Genomic DNA, 21,969 nt, shown 5'->3' on the forward strand with positions numbered 1-21,969 from the left:
ATCACTAGTTCACCCAGCTTGAAGAATTTGTTGTCTGATTCAGGGACAAGACTACCCTGCTGAAAATTCCATGTGAGCATGTGAAATGATTTGGCCTTATTGCTTCATTCCCTGACTCTAAATAAAGCATAATGTCTGGAAATCATCGTATTTTATTTAGTTTCCTTCCCAACTCTATGGCTTGCAAAACAATATTTAAAAACCACTATTGTTAAGTACACGATGCCGTTAAAATTCTAGAGATGGAATATTTAATTTGATGAACTGGCTTGTTCAGAGCCTCTGATCTGCATCCATTATGTGAATTTTGTCAAAATAATTCCCTATGTCCGCCTGTGTCTGCATATATTATCAATATGTAATAATGCATTCTGCCTGGTCTTCATTTTAATTAAATTAAATTGCAGCGGTTTAGAGTCCTGGAAGTGCAGGAAGTCAGCCATCAGCCTTTAGTAGCACTGCTATAAACAATCGTATTTTTCTTCAAGGTTATTGGCAACAATGATTGCATAATTATTTAGTACAGTAGTTTGGCAAGAAAGAGTGGTGTTTCTGCGAGAACTAGACTTCCTAAAGGATCACAATGCATTGGAGTCCGTCTAAATTGTGTTAGAGAGAAACAAGGGAACATTAATAGTAATAGGTGCTAAGCTATGGCTGCTTTGTGCACACAAAACATTCCTGAGAATGATGCTTTAGTGTTCATAAATTTTCCTTGAGTAAAACCTAAGCAAGCTGGGCAACCAGGAGAACAGTACCCACCGAATATTTTAATAATAAATGGGGAGTGCTTTACAATTTGCAAGGTACTTTCACATACATTATTTCATTTTAATCCATATAGCATTCCTGCTTGGTAGGCATGGCACAATTAATAAGACCTCCAATATCCAGAGGAAGAAACTAAGGTTGAGAAAGTGCCGAAAAGCCTTTACATAGCAGGAATTGCAACTCATATCTCCCAGCCCTGCGTGCCTTTTCCTGCTGTCACTCTTGGCCCAGTGAGGGAGCATCCCACCTTAACAAGCACCCAATTCTATGCCCCAGTGGCTTTCTGTCAGGAAAGCTAGCAAAGATAATAATCTTTCATCATTTCTTTCCACTGATGAATTCATAATTGTTAACTGAGAGCAGAACTGTGTAAGACTGTCAACTTTATAGGCACGGTGCCTAGGCTTTAAATTTTTCAAGGAACAATTACATGCTTGCAACCTTAAAGCAAAGAAAATGAGAAAAAATCACCACAAATAAATGTTAAGTGGGTGTCTGCACAACCAAGCATTTACATCAGCTTCTCGACTACTATTCAGTCTTCAAATTTAAATATGAAGTGTTTAGTGTGGGATGTAAGTTGTGTCCATTTTAATAAGAGATAGAATCTCTAAAGTAAGAGAGCCTGGGACTTCCTGAGGCTTTTAAAGACCTAATACTTTGGTAAGCAAGTAGCATATGTCCATTTCTTTCTGGTCAAACTCATGGTTAGACTTTAAAACTCATTTCATAAGTCTAGAAGCATTTTTGGAATAATAGAATATAATTTAGCAGATAATAATAGAACAAAAGTGATCAGAATACAATAGACAGTACCAAATTATGTTACTATAAGAGAATATTGAATAGGAACACTTTATTTCAATTTATGCATGTATGTTCGTATTACTATATGTATATATGTTTGGTGGTTAACAATCAACAAACTCTTTTATGTGACATTCAGCAATAAAAGTTTGAAAACCATTTGTAAGATAACAGAATCTAGAGACAAAAATGTCATGATTTGTCAAAACATGCAACTTACTGACCAAGTCAGCATTTATAAATATTCTTGCCCTCCACTCCTTTCTACCAATTCATCTCAAGATATTACAACTATAGTCCTTCAAGATTGGGTGAGAACATAATTTTATCTATCAAAACTAGTTGCTTTTAAGAGTAGCAGAGTATTTCTTTTCTTTGCAACATTATATCCCTTTTACTCAAGCACATTTTTAAAAGCCCATTTTCAAGGTGAGTCTCTCTCTTGAAACTCCTACCCAAACAAAATTGTCTTAACACTAATATAAGGATAGCAATATTTTGTTTTACTTTTTACTAGGTGAAGTTGACAATAATTGAAGCTCTTTATTTATTTTTGATGCACTTGAGAGAAAGTGAATCTGGCCAATATAACCTTCTTTAAATTTCATAAAAGTGCCAAGTCTCAAAGTTGCTCAAAGAGCAATACATGTTACTCTTTCTGCCTAAAATGGTTTTCCATATGCAGACAGTTCCCTCCAAACTCAGGAGAGGTTAACTTACAATTTTTCTATTTCATGATATTCCAGTGGCTTAAAAGCAATGTGTATTTAGTAAAAGACATACTTTGAATTTTGATGTTTTCCCTGGCTAGTGATATGCAGTACCACAATGTCTGGTGTTGCTGGGAAGCAGCAGAAAGCTGTAAATCCCCATCAGCCACTGAATTACAAGAGTAAATAACCGATCTTATACAGTCAGCTGTCTTGCTAAGTTCTGATGTACAGAAAATTAAGAGTATTAATTGATTTTTTTACTCCAAATATTTCCGGCTTGCAAACAGAAGCCCATTTGTTAGTCAAGGTGATTCTATGGAGTAGTCCCTCTCCTCTTTATCTGTGGTTTCACTTTTCTTGGTTTCAGTTACCCAGTGAACTGAAGTCTGAAAATATTAAATGAAAATTTCTAGAAATAAATACTCCATGCAGTTTTAGACTGCATGCCATTCTGAGCAGCATAATGATATCTCTCACCGTTCCATCTTGCCGAGACAAGAATAATTTCAGGCCAGGGCAATGGCTCAGCTGGTAAACTGCTTCACATGCGAGTCTGATGACCTGAGTTCCATCCTTAGAACCCCTGTAGAGGTAGAAGGGAGTGAGATTACTCCACAAAGTTGTCCTCTAACCTCCATGTGTTCAATATGACACATGCACACGTGCTCACACACATACACACACACACACACACACACACACACACACACACACACACACACCATGCACACATAAGAATAATAATTGCAAAAGCAAGAAAAGAATTACTTCTTTGTACAACACATCCATGCTGTATATACTAATGCCTTATTAGTGTCATATAGTAGTGTCAATTATCAAATCAACTGCCAAGCTATTCAAGTGCTTCTGTTCACTTAATGCTTAATTTACTTAATTACTGCAATGCACAAGAATAGTTGTGTGAAGGAGACACTACAGCATGAAACATAGAAGGATAGATTAACTCTGACTACTGTGTGACAATGCTGCAGGCCACATAGACAAAAATACCAGCGTCGAGGTTTGATATGTTCCGCAGTTTCAGGCATCCAGTAAGAGGTCTTAGAATGTGTCCCCCACAAATGAGGGAAAGCACATTAAAGAAATCTCTCCTCTTTGTCTCACTCATCCAACATAAATTTCCTTGTTAAAACCATTCATAATATTACACACTTTCTTTATGTAACATTTACCCAAACGTATGTATGTGTGTGTGCTATTCATTTTTCTTTCATATTTTTTCTTTCACTAGAATATAAGCTTAGCCAGGAGGAATTCTGTTTTATTCATCCTCGTATCCCAAGTGCCCCACACAGTGCCTGTCAATAGGAGGTACTCAATAAATATTGCATATGTGTTGAATGATTGAACAAACAAATGAAGAAAGTCAGCAGTGACCCCTTAGCCTTGCCTGTGTAGTGGAGTGACATGGCTCCACAGAAAGAGGAGGACACAGGCACACGGAGGCACTCACCAATTTGTATATGATCTCAGGGCATCTGGACTTTATGCAAGCAGACTTGTACAAATCATCCAGAAAACCAATCTTACAACATTAGATTTCAGGATTCAGACCAGTATGAAACAGTTGAATAGCTATTCACACTCCTAGATGCGTACTCATGCTCCTACCTGTCCAACTGCATAGCCCTTACTATTATCTTGCATAACCGTTTTTTTGTGGATGGGTAGGGTACATATCCTGGGTAATGTATTGGTACCACCCAAGTCAAATCCTGTGACTGGCAAAAAGGATAATGTATCATGATCAGTTTGTATTTAATTTAGGACTACATTGATGGTTCAACCCTGAGGAATCTAGTGCTATAACTTACTGTCTTAGAAGATTAAAGTTGAAAACTATATGACAACTTCCACAAATGCTGAAAAGGCACTCAATAAAATCACACCACCTGTTGCAGTCGGTATTAATAAACTAGGAATTATAGGTAAACAAAGCAGTTCAGGCAATCAGGCAGGGTGTCAAATCAAGGAACCTCTGAGGTCATGCTATTCTGTGATGAATGACTAGAGAACAGGAAAAGATACAACTTGGAGAGTATGCACTTCTTTACAATAGATAACATGCTAGCAGCACAGTTTCAGTCTATTGTTAAGGCCTTCTCTTGGTTCTTTGGGTATTTTGTTTTGTCATTTTCTGGTTTTCATTAATATAGTTTTAATGGGAAATATTTATTGTTCTGTTGAATGGCTTCTTCTGAAGAAAAAGATTCTCATTTTCTTAGTTATTCTTTAAATGTCTTCAAATTATTTCTAGATGTACATTGAGTTCATGAAGGTAACATGATTTTTCCACTGACTATCAGACCACTTTTAATTATATATTGCTTTCATAAATGCAAGCATTATGAATTCTGAAGTCTTAGCCTGAAGCTAGTGAAAACCGTCTGCTTAATCTTGTCGTATTTCACACAGCAGCTTTGTTACATTGTATCTTTACCTTGGCTACCTAAAGTCAATCCCTTATTATAGCTATTATAGATGAATGCTATACTCATTAAACTGGATGTCTGGGACTGTGTGGCCCCTTAGCCTTTTGATAGTCCACATGTGATAAAAAATAATGCTACCCATATAAGTAAAATAAACATTAAGAGGGTTTTTTCTAATGCTTCTAAGAAAACAAGCTAGTCTCTTGTATTCAAACTTCTTTGTATGCCCGTGTAAGGTTTGCAAGAAAACTAACAATGAAGTCAGAGGTGTGCCCCTGTGATCAGAAGGCACAGCCCCCTGCAAAAGTAGTATTGTACCATGCCAACTAGTGACTCATGTTTAGTGAATATTCACTTATTACCTCTGCATGAACGTGAGACAGAGAATACAGAAATACAGAACTCTTGATGGAATTAACGGTGTCACAAAGGAGGGTACCACCTGGCTTAATGAAGGTATTCTTCCAAATTGACTCTTTCCCATTTGCCTTCCCAATATATTTATACCACCATGGGCCCCTGTGCCAGCCCCTGTGAAGTATAGCTCATGACCCTTTGCCTACCTATCCCTGCTCACTGCCAGTCTAAGTCTAAAGCACTTCTACAGTCCTTCTGAAATACTGTTTTCTTTCTTATTATACTAGTTTTCCCAGCTCTACTCCAGAATGCCAGAGGCTGAATCTGTGACTTACACAATACTGTCTTAATGCTATAGGGAACAGGCCAGAAACTGGTCATGGTCCACTCTGCTTACTTAGCATGGCAGCTGTCATGGTATTGAGCAGAATGTTGTGTCAAGGCATAGCATTTTTAGCACTGGATCCAATATAAATCCCCTTTTCCTACATTTAATTATACAAAACACTAGGGCTTTGGTGCATTTCAGTCTGCTTTCAATGAGAAGAAGTTGAAGATTGGGTTGCTATTGCATTTGCTAGTCGCCTTACATTTGGAGAGCAGTTCAGCATCATGGAGAGAAACTTTTCCTTCTCAGAAGCCAATTGTTAAGTTCCAGGATAGTGCTAACATGGGCTGCTGTCAGAAAGAAACCTTGCCTTGTTACTGTGAGCAAGGAGTTGTACACACACACAAAAAAAAAAACCACCAACACACAGAGCCATACTCATTAAAGTCAGTTGGAATTTTGGACAAGTCTTAAGTGTAAATTATAACTTTATTAGCTCATAGAGCTTTCTCAGGAGAATGTAAATCTAATAAAAATTAGAGGGAACTTATTAAGTGGTTGCCTTGTTGCTATTTGCTGTGAGTAGGGAGAAAAAAGTAATATAATTGTGGGATTTGCAGCCAATGCACTTTTTTGTTGTGGACTGGAGAGCAATTCAGAGAGCAGAAAGAAGGTGAGAAGAGTATGTGTGTCTCATTACCATCACATTGAGAACTGTTTAATTGATGCTTTATGTAAGCATTTCCTGCAGCCGAGTTAGGATGATCTTTAACTATTACTGAGAGGGAAAGAGCAGACTCCACACCATCATCAGAGGTCACCAAGGCACACTACTTATTTGCAAAACTACACAATCACCTTCCGGAGAAGGGATTCTAGGGGTGCTTACCAGACTTCCAATGTACAGAAGGCAGATCCCATAACTGCCAGGCATACTGTGGGGAACGAGATGATGGCTTTAAAGGAACCGGTAATTATTGTTGTCATGATTATTTATTAATCAAGACTTTTAAACATTGGCAAGAGAAGCAGAAATCATGTCATTCTATACACCAACATGTTCTTTAATGTGTTCTCTAACCACCTGATCTTTCCAACATGAGACTCATTGTGATATTTGGCTTGTTAGTTTGATCTGAAACGTGAATTTACCAAATACCTTGCAAAAGGAATGCAATTTAGAATCACATAGTGTTAATGATAAAGAAAAGCAGAAGGATTTATTTAATACATGTGTCTTCAATCCAGAAGTATTATTTGTATATTAAGACAACTAACCACCTAGATAGGTACACAAAATTTTATGTATATTTGCACTTTTCTAGGAAGACTATCCACAACATTGTTCACAAGATTCACAAGTAAACACTTCATAACCCATAATAACATAAGGACCAATTTCAATGCCCTTCTTCCATCTGCCTGAGACCCCCAAGCTACTTAATGGCAGATCTGAAAGTCAAAGTTTTCCTCTTTTGGCCTAAAATCAACTGTTTTGAGTTGTTTTAGCCATTAGAAGGGCTATGATGTTAGGAAGATTGTAGTCAGCATTGATTAATGACACAAGTGCCACCAGAGATTACCTTTGAGATTCCTTTTAGCTGAGAGATCCTCTTCGGCCCACCCATCCTCATAGAGAACAGTATTATACACATAACCCTCTAAAAATCTCCATTTAGAGACTACTTTCACTTTATGATTAGTAATTGTCCTTGTCCACTGATTTCTCTTGATAATGTTGCTTAGTGGGGATTAAAATTAAAAATGAGTTTGCAGAAATGGGGCAATGGATCAGTAGATAAGGGGCACGGAGGCCTTACTTCTGTCCCTCAAACCCATGTAAAAGCCAGGTGTGATGGCATGCATCTGTAATGCCTGAACTGAAAATTCATAAATAAGGAGATCCCTGGTTTCACCATTCAAAATAATGGTGGGGCTAGCAAGATGGCTCAGCTGGTAATGGTGAGGTGAGTTAAATGACTGGAAACCACATGGCAGAAAGAAAGACCTGACTCACACATGTTTTTCTCTAACCAACCTCCACATGCGTATTTGGAACAGGCACATGTGCACATAAATTAATTAATTAATTAATTAAATGTTTAAAATTTAAAACTAATGACGTAGAGAGCTACTGATAAAGACACACTAGATGTCCACCTCTGGACTACACACATATGCAAACACACACTAACATGTATACAAACCAAAAAAATGAATTCCCATGAGTCTTAGCCAGCTGATAGCTGATTGAACTGCAATGTCATCAGAATTTGTGAGACTCAGTGAAACAAAAATGAAAATACACAGTCCCTTCCTTAAAAACGATTAAAGGTTTCAAAACAACAACAGGAAACTTACTGTCAACTGTCCGGCCCTTCTAATCATAAGCCACACCCAGTGAGAACTGTTGTGATTCTAAGCATTGTTGTGTTAAGGGGCCAAAAAAAGGTAGCCTGCTACTTCAAATTGGATATATCTTAGGGATGTTTGGACTTATCTGCATATGGTCTCTTATAGACACATACTCAGGCAAATCAATTTATTTTCTAATCACATAATAATTCCAGTAACCAAAACTAGTTTGCTTTCATTTTTCATTTTGAGCAGTTATTCTGCTATTACTTAAGCACCTGTTTTCCTTACCAACTTTTATAACCGAACAGTAAAGGAGGAACTGAGCTCTCCAAGGACATCTAAAGATCTGGTAGAGATTGGTACTAGAAAGCAGTATCAGAAGACAGACCAACTGGGTCTATTTTAAGCTGCCAGAGAGGCAAAAGCACCTTTGGGATGTGCAGTATAATGAGCCAGTCTTCTCAGGCTTAGAACATTTTGAAGATAGAAAGCATTTGGAAATTCATAAGGCAGAAATCTGGGGTTCCGACAGGTAAGCAGGTTCACCAACTGAGAAAATGGCTACAACTTGGTTTGCCTGGGCTACGCATGTTTCAGTAGGGCAGAGATCTCCAAGACAGCACATTCTGCACGTCCTATTTTAGAGGCATACTAGGGTTCCACGTTTAATGCACAACATCTGTGCTTCATAGGAGTTGAAGCCAAATGCCTGGGTGATGTCCCATTGGTACTCTACATGCAGAAACAAAAGCATAATATACCCAAAGGATAATTTACACTTGCAGCACTCCAAGCAAACTCAGACCTCTCAGCAAAGTAAAGGCTGTTGGTGCAGAAAATATATGGATTGACTGAATTAATTTTATTAGTTTCATATGTATTCAAGTGTTGTATAAGTGGTTCGGTACTCCAAAGTCTGGTTTCTGGCTGCATTTTATACTCTAGAGAAGTGAGAAACCAGCTTTCTCCTGTACTTCTCCTATAAGTACTGAGAGGAATTTTACATGCACCTAAATCTCAGAGAGCATCTCTCTTCAGGTTTACAGGACAGACGCTAATCATAAAGTCCAGGATGAAAGTTGAATGTTCGTGTGCATACGGTACCTACCTATGGAGGCTTCACATATGTGCCAGTTTTTCACTGGTTGGTGATTTTGGAGTAACCAATGCCATTCTAAGTACAGTTCTGACTCTTCCGGGTGAAAGACATTTGCTATTAAATTTCACAACAAGTCAGAAATCAATAGCAAATACAAAACAACATAATTGCCAACCAGTGTGAACACGAAGTAAATATTTTACAATTTTCTAATATGCTATTAACTCTTTTTTGCAGTGTCTGTGGGATATGAATATGAGATGTGCCCTGACTTTATTCTCTGGGAACAAAGGACAGTCGTTTTACAGGGCTTTGAAATGGATGCATCTAACCTAGGAGGCTGGTCCTTGAATAAGCATCATATTTTTAATCCTCAAAGTGGTAAGCTACTTTTAAAACCTTGTATTAACACCAGTTTCTAAATACTGTTTAGTGGACATTTGTTGTTGAAAATTTGGTCAAGTGTCAGAGGAAAAATCACCTATAAGGACGACACTTAGAGTTGTCCAAGTTAACACATCTGTTTGTGGGTGCTATAATTTGATGCTGAATTCGTTTTAGTGCTTCAGAATCAGAAGACTCTCACTTGTTATCACTTCTTAGTTTGTAATTGAAGCCTTGAGTAAATAAGAAAATCAGTCATGAGAAAGGATCCCGTGTATTCCCTGAGTTCACAATGATTTTTCTACTCTAGTTATGACAGCTTCATTCAAAGTCTTCCACTTATATTTTGCATCCTGCTTAGAAACTGGTCCATGGGATTTCCATCCTGACTTCCTACAAACATCTTCTACTTGTAACTTTTTACCACAAAACCCATATTGCTTTGTATCAAACGAGGCAGTTTCTAAGAACCCAGACTAGTTCATATACTGCAGGTTGCACTTACAGAAAACAAAAATGAATGTGTATTTAGTTCAGCCACCCTTCTATCCACTCTACATTTATGAAATAAATCTGAGGTCTTTTGTGAAGCCAAGAGCTCCATTTTATAATTCTGCCCATAACCTTATTTCATTTGTACATGTAGTGAAAAACAGCCACACAGAACTTTTGATGAGCAAAGATAACAGATTTGCTCTACCAATAAAATGGCAAAACCTATCCTAGCCCCAGTATGAGACAGGGGAACAAATCCACTGCTGTATGTCACCAGTGTACCTTCCCTTTCCCCTTAAAGGAAGATGCTAAGTTCCATTTCAAATTGTTTGTTTGTTTGTTTGTTTGTCTGTTTGTATTAACGGTAAATTTCAAGCACAAACATAAAATGTCAACTTTTTTCCCCAGTCGTCAAAATGAGAGCCACAATTTTCAGAGTACAAAAACGAAAGGGCAGATGCCACTTATTAAATTATTAGGGTTTTTTTGTTTTGATTTGAAAGAGTTTGACATTTTAAGCAGCCGTTTCTTTTCTACTCACTTTTATTGGCGTATATGAATTGTCTTTTTCAAACGCCTGTCATTGACATTAAACACAAAGTGGGAAATGACCTCAATGGAACCAGCCCCCAGCTGTGTGCTCCTGGGGTGCTGCTTGTATCTTCTTATCATTTGCTTCACACAGACTTTGAAACAGAGGGGAGCTATTCAGAAGGCTGGCTTTGGGAACCACACATTCCTTACATCCCTAATTCACCCATAATTACTTTTTAGGTAATTAGGTATGAAGTTACTTCTGAGAATTTTGAACTGCTTTATTGAAGTATAATTTATACACCATAAAACTCACTCTTGTGAAGTGCACACTTCAATGATGCTTGGTAAATTTGTACTTGTCCTGTGATCACCCAAACCCATGTTCGGGATATTTTATCACAACAAAAGTATCTCTTGCCTTACCAGAAGCTTTATGTTTCTACCTTTCTGATCATTTTATTCTGAGAAAGAAACCATACTGTTTTGGATAGCTTCTCACCCCCAAGGGACATTTGTACATTTGCCATCTCATTTGTGGAGTCATTGTGTTTCTCACCAAGAACTGGTCCCACTTGCCAGAAAATGATCTGAAGCCAACTCTACCAATGCCTTTCAGTTTGACCTTGAGTACAAACGCCTGTCCTAGGTTGTTTCTGAGGTCAAAATCCCACCTACAAAGGCAGTTTTAGAAGCAAGAATGATAAATGTAAGGGAGTGGGGTTGGGAGTGCCAATTTAGAAAGCAATGCTCTTTCCCCTCAGGTCAGATGGTATTTTCTGACTGATTAAGGCAGGAACAATGTCTTCCTGAATTCCCCAATTCCACTTCTTTCATGAAAAAGCCTAACTCTTTAGGCACCCAGCCTTTTTGATCTGAGACAGATAGTAGATTAGAAACAAGAATCTATCTTCCTCCAATTTCCTCTCACTGGTTAAAAAGACACCTATAATTAGATTGGATGTCTGCTGCCATTCTATTCTCAGTTTTGCTCTGGCTCCCAAATCATTATGCAGTGGGTAGTTTCCAATAGGAACTGTATTCAGACCATTTGTCATTTCAGGTACCACAATTATATTTACCTGATGATTAACCAATGCTTGTGGAGAAATGTTTCTAAATATTCAACCTGATGTACATACACAGTTCCTACTACCACTATAATAAAATGCATGTTTTTCAACATTGTTACCTCCAAATACACCCTTTGATGGTTGTAGAGTGCATATTTATTCCTTTTGATTCTTTAAAATTATTGCTCATTAGAGATTAGCATATTTTCTAACATCCTCCAGTGATTCCTAGAGACTAATTGTTAAAAAAATATTAGAACAACCCAGGGTACTAATTGTACATTCTTATCTATCTGAAATAGCAAATTTCCTTAGCCGCCAAGATAGGTCAGTAGTTTGTCGACAAATGGTTTTACTGGGAGAAGATGTAAACTGTCATTGATCATGTTGCCATACCTCCCAGTTTGTGTTTATACCCTCTCAGTCAAGTAGTAAGAGAAATGTGTATTGTGTCCCTTGTTGGTCATAAGTCTGAAAAATGGTTTCTTCTTTGAAATCAGCATAAAGCACCACCCACTGGCTTCCAGGGGGAATTTTATTTTAAACTTGTTTATAAGCTTCAGAAGAACTTTTGAGCAAGATAGCAGAAAGGTAGGAATAGTATGTTTTAAAATGTGCTTACCTTATTACAGTGAAAACTTGGCTCTCACTTTGTAGTGGAGAAAGGGAAACTGTGGAGGAGAAAATGTTTCCCAAACTGGAAAAGAAGCACCAGTAATTGATCAAGATTTCCAGAAACATAAACAAAATATTTTCAGAACAACCTTTTGCAGGAGAATTGGTGTTAAATCATTGTTGCTAGATGGCATAGCCTGGTTCTGTGTAATAGAAGGTTAAACAGATTCTTGAAACAACAAAAACACCCTTCAAAATGATCTATTTTTCCAGGGCAATACAAAAGGGGTTTGCCCATTTTTGTTTTGATTGCTTCAGCTTTAAACAGAAATGGTAATTTCAGTACATGGGCACTTTAGTACCTTGTATGAAAGCAAGACATCAATTGTAGAGATGTAATCAGAAAGTACATTGCCTTATGTTTTATTTCCTTTAATCATTCTTCTTTTTTGATGGAGTACTGGGCTTTCTAATCGAAAGGGGGAGTTGTGGAACTGCAGGCTTAGAAGAATGGGTTAGAATAGCCATCTTTAGTTTTTAAATTGCCAGGAGCCTGGTAATAACATGTCATTTTGAGGGCAGTTGTTAACTATACCATTATATTGATATAAAAAATGGAGATCTACCTGTGAAAATAGATGTTAATAGCAAATCTGGTATTTCCAAGCCGATAATTGGAAAGATTTTTGAATAGTCCACCTATCGTGAATTCCTGAAGTACTGACATGCTAAACAGTGGTTACCTCAATTACTGAAGAATACATCATACTCTCATTGGTCAGATATTCTGCTAGCAATCATCAGGCAATTTCTTTTCAATGATGTTGTATAACTGTCATTCTAGTTTCCTTCACTTCTTCCCATATCATTAAAATTGCAGTATTGCACACACTAAAATTAAATGTTTGAGGAGGTAAATGAAATTCAGACCTATTAATCATATTGAATTAATTATTCTAAATCCTAAGAAATATCCTTGCTGGCTAATAAAAGTTATCAACAGTATAATAAGTAAGTGATACCCTAAAGTTATCTCATAGTCTTTAATAAAAGATCAATTTGTTGGAGTGTAAACTTATAGCTAGTCTTGCGAATCATGTTTGAAAAGCTATCTGGAATCACCCTGAGAGGGAACATAAACATACTTAGATTTGAAATCCAAAGACCATATGATGGATGGAATTTCTAATTCCTGGAAGGACCTTTATAAGTATATATTGGTGCCTTGGCATGCATATTTTATGTTGTTATTTATTTTTACCAGCAATGTTCCTATCTCAGAATGATCAATAGTTTCTTTGGTAGAGCTGAAAGTTGGAAGAGAACAGAGTAAGACATTTCAGGAAGCAGTTAAAGAGAATAACAGTGTGTGGAGACAGATAGCAGGAAACAAGGGAGAGAAAAATAAGGGCGTACAATATAACTGTATTTATTCATTTGCTGTCAGTTACTTCAGTCTGACACATTGGCATGCCTTCTCACAACATGGATATTTTACCTGCCCTGGCTCGTTCTGGACTGACTTGTGCCATTTAGCACAGCAGTGCTTGTTCCTTGGATTTTCTGCCCAGGCACAGCAGGTTTGTGAAATCATTGAGATTGGAATAGGAAACTACAAGAGACTCAGAGCCTATTTTCAGCATTTGCTGAGCACTTATAAAGACTTGGCCATGGGGATTGGCACTAAAAATACAGAAAGGAGTAAGACAGAAGATGTGCCTTCAAGGAGTTCATTCATGTTACAATGAGGAAGATAGAGAAGTGGGAAAAAACTGTATTATACAATGTGGTAAGTGTTACAATAGAGCTATGGAAAATAGGCACACACAGAAGAGCGTGACTAATTCTGCCTGGATGGAGTATTAAGGAGGACATGAACTGAGCCCTCAAACAGACAAAATAAAGAGAGTATTCAGGATAGAGGCAATAACCCATACAAAATCATAGCAGAAGGGAAGAATGTGAAAATAACTGCAATTTTTTGTAGTGACCAGATATTGGAATACAAACAAAAGTGTAATAAGAGAGAAAAATGAAGAAATACAGGAGTGCAAAACCAACGAATAATCTGTATACCTTATCAGTAATGAATGCACTCTATTAGGATTAATAACTAATACGTAGCCCATGATGGTCAGGATATATATTTATTAGGTAGCCAACCAGCAGGCAAGCAGAACAAGCCAAAACAGCAGGGAAAAGAGAGCTACCATGTGTGTTCTCTATCCCGTTAAACCTCTCCCACGTCACCCTGACAGTACCCTGACCACACCCTGATGGGCATGGTCAGGCACATCCATAGCTAGCCCTTAGGACTGGCTCTTTATTCTATAGTGGGCATGTACATATTGTAAGGTTTTAATAATCTCTGCAGCAGGGGGTGTGGCAATGGTTGGCAGATGAGTATGCCTGGAGAGCAGGAAAACTGAACTAAGGCAGTTAAGAAAAGGAACGGGGAAACTCTCACTACATTAAGGAGGGGAATTAGTAATTACTTAGGCTTAGAGAATGAAATGAAGTGAAGCATCACCATGATGACCAGATTTACAATTTAGGTAGTTACATAACAGAGACCATACATTTTGGGAATGGATTTAAACAAAAGAGGAAGAGAAGCATTTGGTAGAAGATACAGGAAGTGTAATGAGCTCAATCCAGACCTTTTTCCAATTTGAGGTAGCTGCACTGCATCCAAGTAAAGGGGTCTAGTAAGAAAGTGCATGCTGGGTAAAGACTCCAAACAGGAGAATGATTCAGCTAACAGAGATGAGAGTCACAGTTGTGGGTATAAATGTAATTACCCAAACAGAATGATTGAAAAGCATCTTCATAAGTCGATGTCTCTAGTTTTTGCAATGATGATGGTGAGATACCGTCCAAAAGAGTGAAAAAGTCAAGTCCCTTTAATATATCTTTGCAGTGCATTATAGCACTAGGATTTCTTTCCTTTTCATCAAAGCACGTTACCATCGTGATTGTGTTTTGCTAGGGTTAATATCAAAATGAATGGAGAGTCTCATTTCCTGAACCGTTTGCATAATGAGGATAAAGTGGAATGAGGTAGATGTGTTTGAGACATGAAGAGAGCCAACCAGAAATAAAAACTAGTCACATAGAATCCACAGAGCTGAGTAAATAGGAGGCCATTAAAAGGTAGTTATCAAATACTTTATTAAGGAATTTGGGATCAGTACTAAAGAGACTCTTCACATCTTGTCTTCACAGAAAGACAAACTGAGGCAAAGTGCTATACCACTGTCTGTTATGATTATACACTTGAACAAAATTAATAGTAATACGGTTCACTCTCAGATTCTCCTGTTAGGCCAAAGCTCCCTTCTGTTTTGAACTCTGAGACTAAACTTAACTTTTGGCAAGAGGTGTGTGTGGCAAATACTTTTCTAATCTTTGTTCTCTCTCTCTCTCTCTCTCTTTTTTTTGCTTGTATCTAGGAATCATACACAAAGGAAATGGGGAAAATATGTTCATTTCCCAGCAGCCTCTAGTCATATCAACCATCATGGGTAATGGACACCAAAGGAGTGTGCCCTGCACTAACTGCAATGGTCCAGCCCACAACAACAAACTCTTCGCTCCCGTTGCTTTAGCTTCTGGCCCTGATGGTAGTGTTTATGTTGGCGACTTCAATTTTGTAAGGCGAATATTTCCTTCAGGAAATTCCGTTAGCATTTTGGAATTAAGGTAGGTTTCTTCTCTTCTCTGTATTTGCTTGACAGATAAAGAAAAAATACAAGAATAAGATCATGTGAGGAGACAGGTTATTGCCAAAAAAGCTTAAAGTGTACTTTTCCATATCAAAGCACTGGGTTAATATGGGGAAATTTCTCCTGTATCTGTTGTCCTGTTAGCCCTGAAACCACATATACACAAATAACAATAGTGGACTCAGAGAGTTATCTATGTGTGCATACACATACATGCATATATGTATGTAAGAATAGTAATCAAAAAGAAAGAGGCTACCAGCTTGAGCGAGGGAATGGGTATAAGAGGGGTTCCAGGGAAGGCTGATGGGAAAGGCTGCACAGAAGAAAGGGAGGAGAAAGAGTGATGTAATTCTATTTCAATTAAAATCCCCAAAATATATTTAAATTCAAAACCTGTTTTAAATAATGAAAATATAATTTAGAAAACACAATTTTCAAAACCCACTCCACCTATTTGAAGGAACCTTTAATCACTTATTTGAAGAGCCTAGAAGTATTGCCATCCCTGAGCAGGAGGCCTCCCATCTGCAATCCAGCTATTGCGTGGATCTCAGTACTTCCAAGTGCTGGCATAAGTTACTTAGTACTGGCCACTGTCAAGCTAATAAAAGCTACCTGTTCCATTGTTGCTGGTATCAGTATCACCAGATTTAAAAGGGCTTTTCAGCCTTTTGAAGTCATTTAATGTAGAAGAACATTGAAGTCTGTTTTCTCCTGGCATCACAAGGAAGGAAGAAGACACTTTCTACCTTTGAAAGAGCAATTCAGTGATGATTAAAGCATCCATCTTTAGATTTTCTTCCTCTGTTCTAAGTATTTTCTTGAAAGTACAAAGAATGTTAATACCTTTTGTAAAGAATTCATACCTTTTTGCTCTGCTATACCCTGAAGTTGCATAAATACTACAACTAAATCAACCATGTCTTAATCAGCTTATTTCTTTCCTTTCTGTGGCTATAAGACTAACCGTATGTCCTTTGGAGTTCACGGAAAAGAGAGCATCTATTCCTATCCCATTAGGGATTAAAACTGCTGCTTCACCCCTGAGGAAATTGGCAGGGCTTCTCCTTCTAATCGGTTATGGCAGATTTATCCATAACACATGACTCTAGAAATTAAGGTTAAAATTTGTAGATTCCAAAGGATTTTGATGTCATCTTTTGAATATTCCATATCGTAATTTTTGCTTCAGGCATCTCCTCGGTGACATAAAAATAGTGACTGACAGAGCTAACACATCACAAAGAAGCAACGATGTGTGCACAGGACCTCTGCGATGCTTTGCATCATTTTCATCCATCACTTATGTTCACTATGATGAAAGTTCAGCTTTGCATGGGCATTCCTCGAATGCTTTCACATTTTCATTCTTGCTTTAGAATCTGCCTCCCTTTTCTCAAGCTGAGTTATTCTTTCACACCTAGTTTGGGAAATGTAGTCCCCAGCCACCATCCATTTTCCATATTAATTCACTCTAGTTTTAATACATTTCTTAATTATAATTGCAAATGCTGTCATATGGAAGAAAGCTGCTAAATCCCTTGTCTAATAAAAAATAGACTGTGAAGTTAACACTTTGTAAAGACAAAGCACATCCAAAAATTCTAAGGGATACTAATTCACAGCACCCTACCTTAATTGAGTATTCATGGGCCTCCCAATGTCAGACCTCGTGGATGTTTGTCATTTCTAGTAGTATATCTCTTTAGGCATCAGTAGAAAGCCAACAGGAAGCCTACAATAGCTTCATACCTGGATTTAAAGCTACTTATACAACATCCTACATTGTTTTCATAATCCACGGGATATTTTTTCTACATGATGCCAAAGACAGATGGGAGCACTGAGCAATTCATTCAACATATAGGCTGTCGGGTAGCTAAAAGATCTGCTCTTACTGAGCTGCTCTAGTTAACCTGGAGAAAGCCCACAGATGTAATTCCTACATGGCTTCCTCATCAAAGGAAAAGTAGTAAAGTCTATGAAAACAAAACAAAAATGCTATTAATAAAAGGAAGCACCCCCCCTGCTAAATTCAGTCCTTTCCTTTGTAATTTAAGGGTAAATTTACCTAAGATGGAACAATTGTCTTTCATTAAATTTATAGTTAAAGACTCTCAACAATTCAAAAATTTACATTTTAGTGCAAAGTACCCTGTGGCCTTCAACACAAAGTCACTTTAAGTATAAATTAAAATAACTTGACCTCAAATTACAAAGTGATTTCTACTGGTAAAAATGTATTTCATTTCTGCTCATTTAATACTGTCCAAAGCCTGTAATCATTCTTCATTCCTGTATGCACTGAACAATACATTGTCACATGTCATCAAATGCAGAGGCATGCAGATATGTGAAGTCACACACTCAGGTTTTCTTACTTAGCCTATCACTCTATTTGGGTTTTCTGAGATATGATCCTTCAGAGTTTCTTAACAGTTTTTGGCTGACTCAGATTTCCCTGAGAATCTATTTCAAGCTAAGTGTTCTCTCCATAGAAAGAATACACCAACCCAAAATCTTTCCATGTTTTAGGAGGTCATATTTTTCCCTCCTTTAACTTCTGTGCTACCAGCAGCCTGCCAGAAACCATTTCTGTAATGAAGCCGTGTCATGGAGTCATGGTTAATAGCTCCATTTAAATTAAGTTCACGGAGACAGATTTTTGTGTCCTTCTCAGTTCTAACACTACTCTGATTGGCCATCACAAAAACAAGATAGTTAAGTATACAACATGAAATAACTCCATATTTGACTGTAACCAAAAGCATCAAACCAGTTCATGTCAGCACACATTAACTGTATGTTTACACAGAAATGAATGTAGTCCTTAAAAGATCACTTTTTATTGAAATATATTCTTCTCTCATACAATACATCCTTGCCACAGTTCCCCCTCCCTCCATGCCTAGCCCCCCCACACACACACACACTTCACCTCTCTCCCAGATCCACTTGCAGTCCATATCCTCTTCAGAAAAGAGCTGACCTTCTAGAGACAGCCGCCAAACAACAAAATATGATACAATAAGTTACGTTCAAGACCCTCCTATTGAGGCTGGACAAGGCAAACCAATAGGAGGGAAAAGATCCCAAGATTAGACAAGAGAGTCAAAGACACACCCATTCCCACTGTTGGGAGTCTCACAAAAAACAGCACTTTAAAAAAAATCTATACTGATCAGAGCCTATGTGTATAAAGCAAATCCTTTGCATCTAATTGATGGCTTTGTGTATTTGCTATAGCTTTCCAAAATATAAACTTTCTGAGAAGAAATAAAATTATTTAGTAAGGCCTATATATCTTTAGAACCAAAATATTTATTGAATTCTACTGTGTTTTAATAGAAACTTCACTTTGTACCAGTTTTGTTGTTGTTGTTATTGTTAAGATCAGTTAATTCAGCTATCTTACCTCACGGAGTAATTTGTTTCCTTGGAAATGTAGACTGATATAGTCATTTTGTTTGTTATATTCAGCATTGTGAGTGGAGAAGCAAGGCTGGGAATGGGTTACTACAGACACCGGCAGAGAACCCTTCCTAGATCTTGACTCTCTCTCTGCATCATATAGTTTACCGTCCTCTACCTCCTTACTGTACACCTCAAACTGATAAGTCTCATACAGAGATGCACATATGGGTCATTCTTGGCTCAGTGTTTGATGACACTTTGTGAGGACATGAGATGTGTCCCGAGTGGAAGACCTCCTGAATTTCCCACTTTTCCATCCATTTATTCTATATTTGAACATACTGAGATATTTCAGATTCCACTTGGCATTTCAAAGACGGCTAGTCTTCCAACCTTACTCCAGTCAATCCAAATCATCCACATCTGCGCTTTCTTTTCTGATATCAATAACCACTTTGTTTCATTGGTTGCTTGTCATCCCATCCTTGACCTGGACATTCCTTATTGGCTGAACAGAACCAGAAACAAAAGATCAAGGATATCATTGTCATTACAAGTTTACCAAGGGAAGCATGCTTCTTGTTATTTAAGTCTATCCTACCCCTTCCCAGTGCCCTACAGTTTTTGTCTTCAAATACGATTCCAGTGAGAGGCTCAAGTAAGATAATAAGGAAGTAAAGCTTGCAAGCTTCTGTAACACAAGTGTTACAAAACTACATTTTCTGAAGACATTTAAAGATATATTCATTTCTAAGACAATTTGAGTCTTGATTCCCTTGTGGGTTTGCTTGTCACGTTAAAATGTATACAACAGAGATACATATATGTACATAAATATATATGTGAATATTTTAATAGCAGAAAAGTGATGTTACCAATTTGTGAGTTTAATATTTATTAGAAGAATCCATGCAGATATTATGTCCAATAAATGTCTGATATTTTGTCATTTGCAATTTGACTGATTGCTTTCAATATCCAGAAAGTTAAATACCTCTCAAGAAATCCCACTGCACCTTTAGACTTATTTGTGAAACAAAGAGAGAGAAGAAAGAAAAAATAATTTCTTCTTTAAGATCAACTTACATCTGCCCTCATGAAATGCCTCTTTATTAGTATCAAATTCTAGAATCTGAAGAATCACAGTAGTAACCTCCTTCTATTGGAAAGATGTTCACAAGTATAAAAACAGCTGTCAGATTTTTGAGCTTCTCTTCTTCAGGTCCAATATGTTCAAGCTCAGCTATTGCTCATCAATTATGACTGCTTCTTTTCTCCTTTGATCTTGGTTAGCCTCAGGTCACTTTTTGGTTTTGTAAAACTAATAAGGATAATTATATAAGTAAAAATAGAAGACACCCTACCAAGTACTTTGTACGAATTCAAATATGTAATATACCCTTGCTCACATCTCATCTTCTAATTTTACAATTCTATTAGAAAACCTATTAAGCATGACTAGAAGTGATTTATTCTTTATAAAAAAACCTATGCTTCCATTTTTTACAAAATGCAGTTATTCTCAAGATATTTATTTTGTCCTTCCCCTAAAAACGAAAGAGAAAAGAAAATAAGAGATTAGAAAATATATATTGGTACCTTGAGCAATTTGGACTCGACAAATATCAACATGACATGAAAATTTCTCAAGAGATTTTACCATTTTTCCAGTGACTGGTTAATATTTCTTTCATTACTTATAGGACTTGACTCCTGTCATTGGTTAGAAATGGAGGTGACCTGGTATAGCACCTATTTAGGAGTAGTTAACATGCCAGGGGGTTTTGAAACTCATAGAAACTCTTAAAAAGGATCAAACAGAAACTTAGCTTTGAAGAATTCTATGAATAAGAAATTGCCAAAAACCATCATTTTGTTCACAGACTGGAACTACAAATGCTAGAAACAGTGCCTGTAGATAAAATAGGTGGCTATGCCCCACCCGAGTTTCAACTCATATGTTAACAGTGGCTTTAAAACACATGACAATTTCTGTTAATAGTCAGGGATAGAGTCACAACATGGGAGATGTTAGTCTAAGATGGCATTTGTTGGAGTTGGAAGCGCTAAGAAGTCACTCACATACAGAACAACAATAGGATATCCAAGAAGAGTTGCAGTGAGAGCCATAATCAGCAGTATAGCAGAAGCCAGAGGCCTTGAGCCAGACCAATGATTCATAGCAATGAACACTTGCAAGTAAACATAAACGGAGTAAAGGGTTTACTGTGTGACTCGGTGGGCCACACTACAGCTTCCGTAATGAGATTCTTATCCTTTTTTGTTTGCTTACTTATTATATTTGGTGTTTGGTTATTTTAATTTTGTTTTCTCTTACTGGAGAGGTTGTAAGGGCAGAGGGCAGATGTGAGGGGACAGGAAGATGAGTGGGATAAGGATGCTTTATGCGAAATCCACAAAGAATCAATTCAAAAGTTTTAAAACTTTTTAAAAAATTAAAAACGAAGTCAGTCACAAATAAGCATGGATTCAAAACCATCAAGAGAATAAAGTCCAAAAGATAAACAAGGGAGAAAGTCCATTATTTTGGGTCAGAAATAAGGAAAGAAACTTTGAACAGAGTAAAGAATGCATGGAGAGTTGCAGCCATCACCAAACAAGATGCTCATCCTCCCCTGACACTAAGTCTGAATAGCTACGCTAAGGTTGGCATGGCCCATATTTCCCGCCCTTAGCCATACAAAAACCTTCCCCCATCGAGGGCCCTACCTAGCCTTGGGAGTGGAGGGTGGATGGAGTGGGGGGCTGGTGGAAGGTTGGGGAAGGTTGGGGGGAGGGGGAGAGGGGGGAGGGGTTAACATGTGAAGCAAGCTTATTCC

The 21,969-nt window shown here is 37.5% G+C and overlaps 1 protein-coding gene across 1 annotated transcript in view; it reads left to right on the forward strand.

Annotated features, from left to right (window-relative positions):
- The window catches only part of Tenm1 (teneurin transmembrane protein 1), a 362,575-nt gene that overhangs the window by 233,547 nt on the left and 107,059 nt on the right, over positions 1-21,969 (forward strand). The window contains exons 15-16 of the mRNA XM_027433524.2: positions 9,124-9,267; positions 15,440-15,689. Coding sequence (XP_027289325.1) covers positions 9,124-9,267; positions 15,440-15,689 — 394 coding nt within the window. The remainder of the gene's footprint in view (positions 1-9,123; positions 9,268-15,439; positions 15,690-21,969) is intronic.

Source organism: Cricetulus griseus, chromosome X (genome assembly GCF_003668045.3).
Source record: "Cricetulus griseus strain 17A/GY chromosome X, alternate assembly CriGri-PICRH-1.0, whole genome shotgun sequence".
NCBI classification, from domain to species: Eukaryota; Metazoa; Chordata; class Mammalia; order Rodentia; family Cricetidae; genus Cricetulus; species Cricetulus griseus.